At 44.5% G+C, this 16,480-nt stretch overlaps 2 protein-coding genes across 2 annotated transcripts; both read right to left on the bottom strand.

The window, feature by feature from the left end:
- Positions 1–2,895: 2,895 nt before the first annotated feature.
- On the bottom strand, positions 2,896–3,810 carry LOC138368961 (zinc finger protein 436-like). The gene has a single exon (XM_069331687.1). The coding sequence runs from the start codon at positions 3,808–3,810 to the stop codon at positions 2,896–2,898; it is 915 nt and encodes a 304-aa protein (XP_069187788.1).
- Positions 3,811–12,627: 8,817 nt separating this feature from the next.
- On the bottom strand, positions 12,628–15,695 carry LOC138369054 (uncharacterized). The gene is made up of 2 exons (XM_069331995.1): positions 13,994–15,695; positions 12,628–13,603 (listed from the first exon to the last, which is right to left on the bottom strand). Exon 1 carries the CDS (start codon positions 15,440–15,442, stop codon positions 14,738–14,740), a length of 705 nt encoding a protein of 234 aa, XP_069188096.1. The 5' UTR covers positions 15,443–15,695; the 3' UTR covers positions 12,628–13,603; positions 13,994–14,737.
- Positions 15,696–16,480: the final 785 nt, after the last annotated feature.

Below are 16,480 nucleotides of genomic sequence, written 5' to 3'. Positions count from 1 at the left end.
AATTCCCATACCACTATCTACTAACAGTTTAAACCCAAACAAACACCTCTAACCACTTCTTCCAACGAGTTCACAACAGCAACAACCCCAGCCCTCGATAGATGCACCCCATCACGAGCATACATTTCATTTCTTCCATAGAAGTGTTCCCAGTTGTCTATGAAAGATATTGCATTTGATTTGCAATATCTTTCCAGCCGGCAATTGACACCAAGTGCCCTCGACATCCATTCATTTCCCACTCCCTTTCTTGGAAGAATGCCACATATGATCAGGATTCCTCCCTTGCTCCTAACTAATTCAATGGCTGTCCTAAGTCTCTGTATTAGTTCCTCACTCCTAACTCGCCCAACATCATTACCCCCTGCACTAATACAAATAATGGGTTTGTTCCCATTTCCCGTCATAATATCATTCATGTTTCCAACAATATCACCAATTCCAGCTCCCGGATAGCAAACCCTTAATCTGTTCCCCCTATCTCTGGCACAAAACGTTCTGTCTAAATACCTCACCTGGGAATCTCCCACAACCAAAATTCGCTTCGATTCTCATTCCTTTTGAGACGGGATCGTACGGCTGCTCCCAAATCCGGGCGATTTGCAGTTGTTTTCGAATTGGAGGCCTATTACGCTCTTGAATGTTGACTATAAAATTCTGTCTAAGTTTTAGCGCGTCGCTGTTGCGGTGTCGTTGTGTCGGTGGTCTCTATGGAGCAGTTATGTGGTGTGCCTGGCCGTGCCCTATGCATTGCAATGCTTTATTTCGTGACGTGCTTCTCTATGCGTCCGAGTATGGGCTTTCGGCGGCTACGATCAGCTTGGACTGGTCAAAGGCCTTTCATCGGGTGTCTTTGGAGTTTGTTTTTAGTGCTATGGAGCAGCTAGGGTTTCCGGCGGTGTTTGTGGGTTGGGTCCATTTGTTGTACGTCCGGAGTCGCAGTCGCGTTTGTGTGAATGGGTTTTTTAGTTCATTTTTTCCTATTTGTCGTTCCGTTCGTCAGGGGTGTCCCTTGTTAATGCTTTTGTATGTGATTTTTCAGGAACCTCTCTTTCGGGCGGTGAAAGCGTGTTCCTTGATTGTGCCTCCTTGTCTGCATACCCTCAGCATTTGTGGGTATGCTGACGACACCGTTCTGTTTGTAGCTTCGGAGGGTTCTGTTGGAGCTGTCAAGGACGTTCTCCTGCGGTTTGAGTCCGCCACGGGGGCCGTTCTTAATCTGGCGAAGTCGGGGTTGATGGGGATCGGTGTGTGGGCCTCCCGCTTGGTGTGGGATAGGTCGTGGTTTCCGGTGGTCTCCTCGATTCGGGTTCTTGGGGTTACTTGGTTTGCCTCCTATGACCACTTATTGGAGTGGAATTGGGGTGCTGTCTCTCGGTCGGTTGGGGGTTGCGGTTGGCCTCTTGTCGCATCGTCCTTTGACGATTTATCAGCGGGGACTGCTTGTTGCATGTAAGGTCTTGTCGCGTGTCTGGTTTGTGGCTCGATGTTTCCCGTTGGATCGTCGGAAGGCCTTGGATTTTGAGTATATGGTGTACATATATGTATGGTGTGGGCGTTAACAACCGGTGTGCCGTTCGACGTTGGTGAGAGAGGGGGGGTGTTGGCATTCTTGACGTCTTCACGAAGGCCAAGGCCCTCTTCTGGGTCTCGTTGCATCAGGGGCTGGTTCTCTGTGGGGGGTTGAATACACTGGCTGTTTTTTTTCTGCTCACTTCACTTCACTTATTTGGTTGATTTGGGGGTTTGTCGGGAGGTGGCCTTGTTTACCCCCCCTCCCCCCTGGTTGTTCTTCGGCCGTGGGGATTCTTCGGGAGCTCTGCCGCCATCCTGGGTTTCTGTCAATCTCGTGCAAGGCTGTGTATGGGGTGTTATTGCCCTGGGTGCGGCCTCGAGTGGATGGCTTATACCCGTGTTGGGATTGGGGTGGTATCTGGTAGTGTTTGGGGGAACGGTTCTTGGCGCCTCAGCAGCGTGAATTGTTTTTTCAGTTTCTGCATTTGTCGCTGGCAACGAATGAGCGGTTGTGTATGCTTGGCTTGCGTGATTCTGAGGCATGTGTTCATTGTGAGGGTTTAAGTGAATCGCAGGTGCATGTATTTTTTTTTGTGTCCGGTTGCTGGGGTTGGTGGACTGGTTTCGGGATGTCCTGGAGGTGTTTTGTGGTCCGGGTTGTCGGGGTGATGTTTTGCAGTTTTTGTTTTTGTATTTTCCGGGTTATTCGCGGCGGGTGCGTAATACGTTATGTGTTTTGGTAGCATATTATGTGTTTTGTGTGTGGGGTGGGAGGCGGGAGGGTGATATTGTCAACAATATCAATAGTTTCTGTGTGTGGCTCAGTTTTGATTCCCTCTTTGAGATTACATTTCAAATTGTCCCTAACATATATGGCTACTCCACCTCCTCGTCTAATATATCTATCTGTGTGAAATAGTTTAAATCCATTTATTTGATATTCAGCTAATAGTTCTCTATTTTCTACATTCATCCACGGGATTGGTGATATTGTTAACAATATCACCAATTCAAGCTCCTGGATAGCAAACACTTAACTTGTTCCCCCTATCTCTGGCATTTGAGAGATCAAGTTCTATCCAAATAGTTCACTTGAAGTTTCATATGATTTTATTAGTTTTCTCTTAATTTTGTAACAGTATTTTTTGGCAGTTAAAAGGTAAGTCATCATAAAATCCATTTTGAATGCTTAATTTTGAGGATTAAATTTCCTTAGCAATATTTAACCTAAATTAAGGTTAAATTTAAGGACCTATATTTTAAGTCTTAAATTTAACCTGTTTTCATAGAAACAATATCACCAAGAGTAGGAAGAAAAAAGAAGCTTTGATAGTGGGATAAAAATATTATTACTTACACCAATAAAATACATATTATGATCTAGTAATTATAAACATATTGTGCAATAAAATGAAAATCTATTTCACTCGAAATTATGAGAAATCTTATCATAAACTGACCAAACTTGTATGCATAATCCTGTGTGTTTTCATAGCTCCAAGTTGAATGAATCTTTTTCTCAGTCTGACATTTTTCTCTAGTATGCACTATTCGGTGGTTCTTCAAATGTTCATTTCGAAAGAATTTTTTACAACATTCTAGACACTCGTAAGGTTTCTCACCAGAATGCTCTATCATGTGCCTAACTATATGGCTACGATACCTGAAACTTTTTCCACACTCATCACACTTGAAAGGTTTTTCTCCAGTATGCATTAACATGTGATCATTTAGACTGCTACGACTACTCAAATTTTTCCCACACACATTACACCTATGAGGCTTTTCACCCGTGTGCACCATCATGTGTTTCTTCATAGTTCCAAGTGCACCGATTTTTTTCCCACACTCTGGACACTCGGGTTTATCTCTCGTATGCACAATTCTGTGTTTCTTCAAAAAGTCATATCGAGAGAATCTTTTCCCACACTCTGAACACTCGTGGGATTTCTCACCAGAGTGTACTAACAAGTGCCTAATTATATTTCGACGGGTACTGAAATTCTTTCCACAAACATCACAGCTGAAGGGCTTTTCACCTTTGTGCATCATTTTGTGTTTCTTTAAATTTTTTATTCGGCTGAACGTTTCTCCGCACTCAAAACACTCATATGATTTACTACCCAAATTTGCCCTCTTGAGTTTTTTCAGAGTTCCAGTTTGGCAGAAACTTTCACCATATTCGAGACAAGTGCGAGGTTTAAGATCAGTATGCACCATTTTGTGGTTCTTCATATTTCCAAGACGACTAAATGTTTTCCCACACGCTTGACACTCGTAGAGTTTATCACTCATATTAAGAAGATAATGAGGTATTGATTGATTCTGCTTGGGTCGAAACCCTTCCAGAGGTAAAGGCTAAGAGAAGGGATGATAAATATTCTCTTATTGCTTGTTTAAAGCCGATTGAGGGGTGATAGATTGATTGATAAAGATTAAGCCACCCAAGAGGTGGCACGGGCATGAATAGCCCGTAAGTGGTACAATTTTTTTTTCTCAGTATTCTGAGGTTGCTTTTAACCATCAAGCTGTTATCGCGGGGGAGGATACTGCTTCACAGTCTTTATGAGGGTGTCCAGCTGCTGGACACCTTTGTTGACCAGGAGAGTGGCTGTGTTGATGGCTTCAGGGTGGCCACTGCATGATTCAGGAACTCTTAAAGCTCTTCTAAGGTCATTGGTTGCTTCACATTCCAGTAGATAGTGAAGTAATTAGGTTAAGGGTTTGCTATCCCGGAGCTGGCATTGGTGATATTATAAACAACATGAATGATATTATGGCTGGTAATGGGAACAATCCCATTATTTGCATTAGCGTGGGAGGAAATGATGTTGGGCGAGTTAGGAGTGAGGAACTGATTCAGAGGTATAAAACAGCCATAGAGTTAGTTAGGAGCAAGGGAGGAATCCCGATCATATGTGGCATTCTTCCAAGAAAGGGAGTGGGAAATGAATGGATATCGAGGGCACTTGGTGTCAATTGCCGGCTGGAAAGATATTGCAAATCAAATGCAATATCTTTCATAGACAACTGGGAACACTTCTATGGAAGAAATGAAATGTATGCTCGTGATGGGGTGCATCTATCGAGAGCTGGGGTTGTTGCTGTTGCGAACTCGTTAGAAGAAGTGGTTAGAGGTGTTTGTTTGGGTTTAAACTGTTAGTAGATAGAGGTATGGGAATTGATTTGGAGGAAGGAGGTAATAAAAGTATGTGTTTGTGGGAGAAAGGAATTGGCAAAACGATCAGGGAAAGAGAAGGTCCGCAAAATAACAATTCACTTAGGGTATATTACACTAACAGTAGAAGTCTAAGAAATAAAATTAACGAATTAAATGCTCTTGTCTGCACAGAAAAAATAGATATTATTGCACTTACCGAAACGTGGATGAATGTAGAAAATAGAGAACTATTAGCTGAATATCAAATATATGGATTTAAACTATTTCACACAGATAGATATATTAGACGAGGAGGTGGAGTAGCCATATATGTTAGGGACAATTTGAAATGTAGTCTCAAAGAGGGAATCAAAACAGAGCCACACACAGAAACTATTTGGATTGAATTAAACGAAAAAGCTAATAATATTATAATAGGAGTAATATATAGGCCACCAAATTTAGACAGAATGGAAGCAAAGCATCTATGGGATGAAATATCTAGAGCATCTAGATCTAACAGTATTTATGTCATGGGTGACTTTAATTTTAGCGGAATAAACTGGTTGAACAAAACAGGGAATAGTGAAGCAGAAGATTTTCTAGAATTAATTGACGATTGCTTTCTTACGCAACACATTAAGGAACCAACACGGGAAAATAATATTTTAGATTTAGTGTTAACTAACAGGGAAACGCAAATTAATGACATCGAAATAGGGAGTGAGCTAGGGAGCAGTGATCACAAAGAAATCAGATTTAGCATAGAATGGAATAGACCAGTAGGAGAAAATTCTGTTAAAGTGCCAGATTTTCGAAAAGCTGATTTTAATAGTGTAACACGGGTTTGGGTTTCTCTCTCTCTTCTCTTCCTTCTACTCCCTCTACCCGTATTCTTACTTTTTATTCTCTACCAAGGGACTCCAAAACTTTTACCAAAGCCAACTCCACGCCACGTGGTCCTAAGACGATTGACCGACTTAGGATTCTACACCCAGTATGACGTGACCTAAGCTCTGAGCAAAACCCTAGAGTCGCCTCTACGCTGCCACCACCAGACCAGTAATTCAAGAAGAGCAATGATCGAGGTCTGGATCGATCACGCTAATTAATCAACCTAGGGGCTTGATCCCCACTATATACGATGACCTTGAGTGTGGAATAAATTACACGGTAATGATAATTCCGATTCGATGTTAGAATCGGCGCCCAATACAACTCTGCCTCGTGTGGACCACGTCACCAGGACAAGTATACACATAACCAAATGGAAACAATAAAAATGCAAATTATTAACTTAATTTATTAAAAGAAACTAAAACAAAAATCTAAATGTGTTCACTCCCTATCACTTTAACACTCCCTACTTGACCTGAGTGGCAAATGAGACTATTTCTATACATAACCATAGCAACTATACCTTGGGCGACCAGCTCTGGGTGTTGGGCTGGTCTTGGGGAGAGGTAAGATGTTTGACCTCTCCCAGCTGCTCCCGTATTCACACTGATCTTTTCCTCGTCTGGTCTACCCCAGACAAGAACATTGTAACCTTCCGCCTAGTCAAAGTTTCCAAGTTACTAGCAAGGTTTAAGTTATAACAATTAAACTCTGTTGTACTTAATTGATCCAGACTGGTTGAATTATTTTACTGAAATAAATTACACAAGCCTCTAACGGCAGAGCTGTTCCCGATCACAAAAATGGTTATTAAAACTTTGAGAAATAGTAGACCTGTCACCCCTGCTGACCTATGACCGCCGGTCACTCCGCCTTAAAAGTTAGATCTGATTCGTGACGTCACTGATGGTGACTTAAACTCAATAATTAGAATACTCTTGATATTGTATCCAGTACTATTATACAATACAATTTTAATGCAAAATGAATAAAGGCTAATTTTCTCTAAATTACTGAATACTATAGGATGGTTCATTATACGCAGCTATGAACAAAGATGCCCGCCATTTGTGACTCAGACCTGCTAATTCCCAGGGGACTGGGCGTTGTTGAGAGGTCAGGTCCCTACTCGAACTTCTGGAACCTTCTGGAATAATTCTTACAACAGCCTAGTTTGTTACAACCCCCCCCCGCACAAGCACTTAGTAAACCTTGTTAATTTGTTAAAATTCACGAGGTTTAGTATCCAAACCCACAATTCAACTCATGCCACAAACAAAAGCTAACCTAACTAATAAAATTTGACAAATAATAGTCCAACATCATAATAAACATGTTCATATTTCATAAATTTCTCAGCTGTCAACTGACAGCAATCCTCCAATATCAGGAAACATCCATCCTATCCTTACTGACATAGCTAAATAACATGTCCCTACTCTTCCATCAAAGACTAGCTACTAAACTCTCTTGGCTCTTCACTAGCCAAGTCCATGTGTCCTCTAGAGCCGGCCACACCGTGCTCAACCAAACATTAAAGTTATATCATCAGACTGAACTTTCAGTCATCCGGGAGCGTACTACGGAACTATCAGGTACACATCCGTGTACTAACCACTCCCCATCAAGGAACACACCTAACGTTTATTACATGTATCTAAAAATAAAAATTCCTATACTATATCACAGGTTTCAGCTGACTGTACAGCCAAGTGTTCTCACTCACTAGAAGTGTCAATGTTTATATTGGTCCGCCTCTCCTGTGTTCAAACATTCTGAAAAAAAAATAGCACAACATAATTTTCCATAACCGTTTGTTCTGGGCTGAGACAATTACACAGGGGCTTCGATTTTGATTACTGACCAATTTATAGTTAAATTTTCATATATTATACCAGAATTATTTTAAATCTGTTTTTCAACATTTATAAAGAATTGATTCTAACTCTGTTTTTCAACATTTAAACAAAAGTGTCCAGATGTTCTTTACACAGATGTTCAGAGCCAACTTTGTTGTTTGTATCAATTGTTCATATTGAGTAATCTAAAAAAAATCGATGCTGCTGTATGCTGAATGTAGTCGCTGACGATGACGGTGTCGATCTTGCTTCTCCCCATGTGTAGACATCAATACCTGGTCCTCTTGTACTCCCATCCGGTACTCCTGAATGACGACAGAGTGTAGTAGAGCGGAGTGCCAAGTGACAGCTGTAGAATACTGTTACTTCGGCCATTAATCTTGCTCTCGACAGTCCACACGCCTTCGTATCAATCACAGTTCACACGGTAGTCTTTATGTTAAACTTGACGGCGCAGATGACCACAGCAGAGCAGGACTGGATGTACCAACGGTGTCTCTTAGCAGGAGTGGTGTCGGAAGGTCGTAGAGGCGGGTTGCTTGTTTGCAGAACAGGTGAATCTCGTCTTCCATCATTGCTCACGTCATCTCAGGCGTTTCTTGATGTCACCAGGTTACTAGGCCGTAAACACCAACTGTGTATACCCTCGTACCGCCGACTTTAGGCCAAAGGAGACAATTTTGCGACCTTCTATTGGCGAGTCCCGGTACTCTGTAGGGAAACCGTGCCTTCCACCTGTGACCGCCTTACTTCCGCTTTCTTGTTACTTCAGATGACGTAATCATTAATCTTCCGGCGAAATTCTTGAGTACTGCTACGTGCTTTCCATTTCTTGACCTCTCCTCCAACACTGCTGGAATGGCTGCAGTCTTGATGACGCAGCAGGTGGGTAGTGGTGATCTCGAGACAGCTACCCCGGCGTTGTATGGCACCTCCGGTGACTGCTATAATGTGGACAGCTCGCTGGCCCTGACAACCTCGTTAGTGACGTGAGGCGTCGGCCGGGTGACTCTTGGACAGTCACTCATCCCCAAAGTAACTGATGTATGGGTTACTGGGTCTGGTGGGGGAGGGCTTTGTGTAACGTGCCTCCCCCCTCGGTCTTTACAGACAAGGGTTCACGTGTGGCTGGAACAACTGGGTCGGTGTACCAATCAGACCTGGGAACAGACAGACACAACACAGCGGAAGCATAGATATACTCTGGGTTTGGTGGAGGTGGAACCCCAGAGCACGGTAAAAGTTGCTACCTGAGTCAAGTATAGACATAGTACATCTCATTGCCTTTACAGGAAAATCTAATGAATACTAAATTATACTAACCAAGGAAGTTACTTTACTGTATAGCGCGAGATCTCGTCACCATAGGGTGGCGAGACTGCACCTGACTACTGATGAGCGATGACAGAGGGTCATCCTCATCTTCTGACTCGTCGGTGAAGCCATGAGTCAGCACTGCTGAGTCAGGAACTAGGCCCGCTGAAGGCAGTTCTAATTCCTCTCTAGCATGATAATGTTTCAATTTATTCACGTGAATTGTCCTTTCCACCTGGTCCTCGAACACTCCTTTTATAACAAGATTAACCGGCCCCGCCCTTTTAATTACTCTATATGGTCCTCGCCACCTCGGAGCTAGTTTCCTGCTCTGATTGGCGGGCGCAGCCTCATTCACTCTCAATACGAGGCTTCCTTCCGTCAACTCAAGAGGGCGCACTTTCTTGTCATAAAAATGAGCATACCGAGTCCGTGCCTTCTTGGACGCTTCAGCTGCAATATTCCATGCATTTCTCATTTTACCCAGGACCTCTGAAGGATAGTCCTCCCCGTATGCAACATTATGTCTGTTAAGCAGACCTAACGGGAAATTGCATGAATTACCAGTAAACAAATGAAGTGGTTGGGTGTTAATTGATTGGTGGATGGCAGTATTCAAGGCGAACTGAACATAGGGTAGGTGTTCATCCCAGGTGTTTGCATCATGTTCAGCAAGGATTGCAAGCATATCCTTGACTGAACGATTAGTCCGTTCCGTCATTCCGTTTGCTTGTGGGTGGTAGGCTGTTGTAAAAGCCGAAGTTGTCTCTAAAATCTTACAAACTTCTCTAAATATATTCCCATTGAATTCTTGACCCCGGTCAGAGACTAAAACTTTAGGAGGTCCGAATACAGTAACGAACCTACGCAAGAACGCATCTGCAACCGTACGAGAATCCTTCTGAGGTAATGCAACTAGTGTAGTGTATCTAGACAGATGGTCAACTAGCACCAACACATATCTGTTACCTGAATGACTGTGGTGTAAATCAATCAGATCGGCCCCCACACGATCTAACGGTTCACGAATTTCAGGAAATTCCTGAAGTGGGGCTTGTACCTTAAGGGTGCCTTTCCTCCTCTGGCAACGAGGGCACGACTTCACGAAATTGATTACCTCAGAAAGTAATCCTGGAAAATAAAATAGAGACTTTGCTTTTAAGTGCGTTTTAAAGATCCCCGGATGCCCTGCAATTTTTGAAGCATGCGCAAGCTTTAACGCTGATGACCGCAACGCGTCCGGAATAACTAGCTGAAATACTGCCCTATCATTCTGGCTATTAACATAATACAGGACGCCCTGTTTCATTTCAAAATCATGAATAGGTAAATTCTTTTTCTTTTTCGGGTATTTTCCTCCCTCTAAATACTCAATAATTTCTTTCCATCTAGGCTCGCTCATCTGGTATTCTCTCATTTTATCTGATGGAATGGTTTCAATATTTTCATTAATCTGCATTGCCGCTATATTTCTACTTAGCGTATCTGGCACAACATGTGCTGGACCAGGCTTGTACAAGATCTGGAACGAGTGGGCCGAAAGTTCGTGAGACCAGCGTGACATTCGTGGGCATTTTGTTCGTTTCTTAAATATGTGTGTTAACGCTCGATGGTCTGTGTAGATTACAAAATGCCGCTGAAATAGGTAAGGTTCGAAATACCTAACTGATTCTACTACTGCCAGTGCCTCCCGATCCGTAGCTGAATAACGAACTTCAGGTCCTTTGACCTTCCTACTGAAATAGGCTACTGGATGGGGTAAATTATCTGCGTCTCGCTGAATTAAGCACCCGCCAATAGCTATACCGCTGGCGTCAGTGTGCACTTCCCACTCTTTCTCAAAATCAGGAATAGCCAATACCGGTGTCGTGATTAGTTGGTCTTTCAGTTTGCGATAGGCCTCGTCATGTTCAGATTTCCACACAAACTTCGCATTTTTCTTTGTCAGATCAGTCAGGGGTGCTGAAATGCCCGCGAAACCTTCAATGTGACGACGAAAATATCCGGCCGCCCCCAAAAACCTACGCACGTCCTTTGCTGTCCTTGGAGTAGGCATGTCAGCAATGGCGCGGCAAGAATCTGGGTCAGGTCGGATACCGTCCGGGCACACCTGGAACCCCAGAAATTTGAATTTCTGAGCCGCCAGGGTGCACTTCTGAACATTCAGCCTGAAACCTGCCTGATCTAACAACTTCAAAGTCTCAGTCAAGTCCTGTAGGTGTTCCTCAAACGTCCTGGAATATATCACAACATCATACCAGTTAATAGGGTATTAAAAGTGTCAACACAGGACAGAACACGAAACAATGGATATAAATTGGATAAGTTTAGATTTAGGAAAGACTTGGGTAAATACTGGTTCAGTAACAGGGTTGTTGATTTGTGGAACCAATTGCCGCGTAACATTGTGGAGGTGGGGTCCCTCGATTGTTTCAAGCACGGGTTGGACAAGTATATGAGTGGGATTGGGTGGTTATAGAATAGGAGCTGCCTCGTATGGGCCAATAGGCCTTCTGCAGTTACCTTTGTTCTTATGTTCTTATGTACGCTAAAGAATGCCTACCCAGTACCGGACTAAGGATAAAGTTGATGGCCCTCTGAAACGACGAAGGCGCTGTCTTCAAACCAAACGGCATCCTACGGAATTGATAAGTGTGCCTACCATCCGAGAATGCTGTTTTTTCCCTATCTTGTTCTGCCACCGGAATCGCCCAATACGCCGATTTTGCGTCAAGAGTTGAGAAATACTTAGCAGCACCAAATTGATCTATTATCTCCTGTATTCGGGGCAACGGATACACATCACCCTTAGTTAGTTCGTTCACCTTCCGGTAGTCAACACAGAAACGATAACTACCGTCCGGTTTCCGAACTAGCACAACAGGAGAGAGCCACGGTGACGTACTAGGCTCTATCACGCCCTGTCTCAACATTTTCTGGCACTCCTCCCTGATAATGTTCTTTGCCTGTTCCGGCAACCTCCACTGTCTTGTGTACACAGGCAAATGGTCACCAGTTGGAATGGTGTGCTCGATCTTATCAAGGAGACCAATCTGGTCATCCTCTGTCGCAAACAATTTCGGGAATTTTCGTAAAACTCCTCTCAGTGCCTTCCTATCCGCCTGTGCAACATGTTGCAAATCAAGTGCTGAAATTAATTTTTCCACTTCCTCTACATTCTGTGCAACATTTCTCGTTTCGTATTGTACTTTGGATGGTGTTTTAGTGTTCAACATATTTAGTGCACTACATTGTGCAGTGACGGCTGGCGTCTCAGCTGACTCATGGTGAAAGATTTCTGTGTCCTCCACCATGGTTCCCTGAGATACCCTATCACCTGCCCTGAAGCGAAAAGTCTTATGTGAAAGATTGACAACTGGAATGAGTGCACCTTTATCGAGCACTACAACTAAGTGATGAGGAATTAATAAACTATCACATCTCCCAGCCACCTGAAGGGTGGTACCTGGTTGTATGTGACGTCCCACGGCTACTTTAATAAATTTAACAGAATGTGGTGGGCAACTCTGTTTGGTCAATGCATGCAATGCGCATGACCTCTTAACTGTGTCTGGAAGAGACTTAAAAATCAATTTTGGATAGTGCGCATTATATTTCAGCTTCCTCTTAATTGAAGCTACAACTGGGGGATGGTCGATCATCTCCACTGGGTAGGAAGTCTGTCCCAACTGCAACCTGCAGTTCCTAGCCCCTTTTTGAGCAGACAAGGAATAATTAAATCGCGACAGAAAATCAGTTCCCATTAAGATGTATTATAGACTGTGGGTTGGTTGGTGTTGTCGTCGTCGATCCTTCTCTATGGACAACCCAACCCACAACTCGGCAGAGTGCTTATACTAGGAGATCACCCTTGGCGCTTCTGGCTCTTGGAGAGGGGCTCAACGTCACACGTTTAGGGGATGCGGCTCCAACACTTAGCCTCGTTGTCACGTGCACACACCCACTCGAGCCGCTGTGACTCCCCACTCTCTCCTTATGAGATATGATCTCCTCAATCCCCCTATGACTTACCAGTATTACCTCCTACCCTGTCCACAGCAGTGGTTCATGGTTCTTTCTCTCTCCTTCTTTACTACCTCCTGGGAAGCCTCACTAGGACAAGGGCAAACACCAGCAAATTGTGACACATTTACTGGACAAAGCACATACACGATACATACACACATATAATAATAATGAATCCTATACTCTATAATATCACAATCAGGTTGCACTCCAATACCATCAGAACTCTATTATCAGCTTATCAAGTGGTATCCTACCTCCTGGTTCACCACCTGATACTATTAACTTCCTCAAGTTGGTCAAGCCTACACACTGTTACACCATCAGCAAGATAACATATATATATAGAAAATCAGCATTTGAATGCAATAACATATACCAGTATAAATGTTCATTGATACTTCAGTATAAAAAATTCCTTGACATAAGAATGACAACAGTCACTCACCTCTCACTGCGTCTTGCACGCTAATGACAACCAAACACTATCAACTCCCTACTAGTAATCCACCAGAACTTCCCCTTCCACCTCTGGAAGTTCACTACCCTATTTCTTTAGGTTCTTCCGGGCTTCACTACCAGGATCCTCTGCAGCTCCTCCAGGCTGCTATCATGAAGTTTCCTTGTGCAACTACGGTGCTTCACCCTTCTGTTAGGTTCTTCCACAGCTCTCTTGGCTGCTACACCACCTCTACAGAAGCACGTGACACTCCTCTTCACTGCTGCTTCTCCTCACAGCTCGAGGTCCTCTGCTCCACTACCTTGGAGTCTCATCAGCTACTTCATCTGCTGGCTTCGAAGTTCTCAGCAACTTCTTCCCCAAAAGACAAACCTGCAACCCATCGACACTCCAATAAAATGTTCCCCATTAACACATAAACAAAAATAACCACACAATATGCTTGCCTCAAACCTCTATCTGTTCTCTACATACAGTGAGAGTGGACTCCCCCGTTTTGGGCGGGTCCATACTCCACCTCGCCTGGCGGCGGCGTCCTCACTCGCTGGGAGGGTCTTCCTCCATCCGGAGCCGGCTCCCTCAGTCGTCCGCCAGCGCTCAGAGAGGACGGACGTCGCTCCGTGCTCCTCCCTCTTCACTCTCCTATTTCAGGCTTTCTGCCTTATTAAAACATGTCTAACTTATAAATAAACATCGCTACTGTCGCTGGGCACACGACCAACTACAATGCAATCACTATGAACTGGCGTATATCGTGCTTACCACAGATTAACTGGTCGAGGGCGCTTTTCCTCTGACGGCGCCTGGTCAGGGCGCTCCACACAGCCCACAATAATGCCTCCGGGCGGCTTAATATTCACTAATTATCGTCCACGACTTGAGACCACACGTCCCCAGCTCGATTCCACAGCTGGCACGTCTGCACACTTCTCTTCTCTTAGAGATATATCACTAGGGGTTCCCTTCTGACGGGAGCTCAACGAAGCGCGGCTTCCCCCTGCGATGTCTGGCACTCAAGTGAGGTCAAGGTCCTCCAGAAGCGAGCCTCAAGCCTCCAGCAAAATGTCCACATCTCCTAGCCAGTCATTTATCTATTTTCTTCTGCATTGCCCATAATCTCAAACTGTTACACATATCCAACCAACTATTTTACATATGTGTTATCACCTCAAATTTTGCTAGACCTTCTAGTTAGGTCAGGCTTGCTGAATAACTCTCAAGGAGGGAGACTCGTTTCTCCTGTAGGCTGAGATCATAACACTCCCCTCCCCTTATTTTTGAGAGTTATTCCAGTGGCAAAGCTCGGGATAATACATCCGCCACCACGCTGTCTCGTTCTTCACCCCATATACTCTCTTAGGAGTCTACAAATAATTCGTTGCACCTTGCAACATCCGGCTCACAACTCTCCAGAAACATGGTCTTCTCACAAACGATTTGACCTCTCTGGCACCTCTTGGCTAGGCTGTCCTCCTTGGACGCCTGCAATCCATTGGTCCACTCTACTTACTGTCTCCACCCTCCGTTTCCTCGTCTTCTTCTCTTCCCGTCCAGAGTCAGACATCTACTGTCTGCACCTCCTCTGTCGTCTTCACACTTCCATCTACTGCCGTTATACTTCCGCCTCCTGTCATCATACTTCACTTCCTCGTCTTCACCGACGATCCTCCCTTGCGTCTCCGCATTTATCCAAGATCTCATCCTGTCTGACTTCCATCGAGTCCTCGGCTTTCTTCTATCCCTCCATGCTTGCATCATCATCCTCTTCCTACACTTTTCACTTCTATACCACTCCATTTCTTCTCCTTCGACTCTTCTTCGTTCCCTAAAAGTTTCTTCGAGCACTGCACTACATCCAACAGCACTCGACCATACATGTCGCTTTGCCTCTCCCAAAGTGCTCGTAAGCATCTCTCCACACATACTGTCTCTTCTCCTTTCATTTTCCCGGCTATTACTCTTCTTCACTATCTCTCCTCCACGTTTTCTGTGAAACATGGCGACTCCTGACATCTCAAACAACTTAACTCCACTATCCATATGCCTCTGTGCTCGTGGACCACTTGACGCTCTATTCCCGTCTTCAGTCTGTCCACATCCTTCCTCATTCCTACTCAGCACAGTTGCATTCGCCTTCCGACTCTCAATTTCAGCAGTCTGGGCTCTCTTCAGGTCAACTCCCTTCACAGTATTCTTCTTCGGCTGGGCCATCTTCACTTTTGACCTCACCGAGACTTCATTTTCCTGGGCTGGACCTTCATCAAATAGCCGTGCTATATCTACGTCGATATCTTCTACCGGCTGAATCGACACTGTATCATCTTCTCCAGCGTCTTCCTTGTCGGCCACCTCTGTCTTCGTCACTACCGAGACAGGGTACTCAATGGCTTGGCGGTCTCCTGACTCATCTCCTCGGATGTCAGTCAGGTTCACACTCTCAGGTGTCCCACCCGTGCCGTGGCCTTCTGGGCACTCCTCTGGCACCGTCTCCGCTACGACTCTCGGCAACACCTTTGTCCCGCACAAGTCATTCCCCAGGATCACTTGGACTCCTGGAACAGGTATGTCGGGGCACACTCCCAACATCACCTCTGCCGACACATATTCCGACCTTAGCTGGACAGTGCATACGGGCATGTCACTCTCAGACAATAACCCATATACTTTCATCTTCCCACTGCCAGCTAACCGTCGATCATTCCCAATCAGGCTTCTCGCAAACAAGCTCTGATTAGCTCCGGTATCTCTTAAGATACCAACTTCCACCTCAGGTTGGCCTCCTACACTGATCCAACCTTTGCTCATGAACGGTCTATACCTCTCGTTCACTAAGTTCACTTTCTGTGGTTTGTCTCGGAACACATTAGTATATTTACCTCGGGGGTCACACATGGCCAGGGTCACAACTCTCTTGCCCTGCCGACAATCTCGCATCACGTGACCCAATCCGTTACAATTGTAACATCTCATCTGGGAAAAGTCTCTTCTATATGTACCAGAGTAGCTCTGACTCTGCCCACTCGTATTGGACTTCCTCGGGCCAGACGTACTACTCGTACTCTGTGGAGCTTTACTGGACTCTTGATTTCCTGGATAACGATTAGTTTCTCGTTTTGCTCCTCCATCCTCACTTTCAGATGAAGTGCGCGACCTACTCTTCTGAGTTTTAGGGTACTTACTTTTATCTGCCCATTTATCAAAATTTTTCTCACCCCAGGTTCCTCTGGGTCTTTCATAATTTCTTCCTCC

This window comes from Procambarus clarkii, chromosome 26, assembly GCF_040958095.1.
Source record: "Procambarus clarkii isolate CNS0578487 chromosome 26, FALCON_Pclarkii_2.0, whole genome shotgun sequence".
Taxonomy (NCBI): domain Eukaryota; kingdom Metazoa; phylum Arthropoda; class Malacostraca; order Decapoda; family Cambaridae; genus Procambarus; species Procambarus clarkii.
Note: the sequence above shows the minus strand (reverse complement) of the source record. Positions and strands in the feature narration are given on the sequence as shown.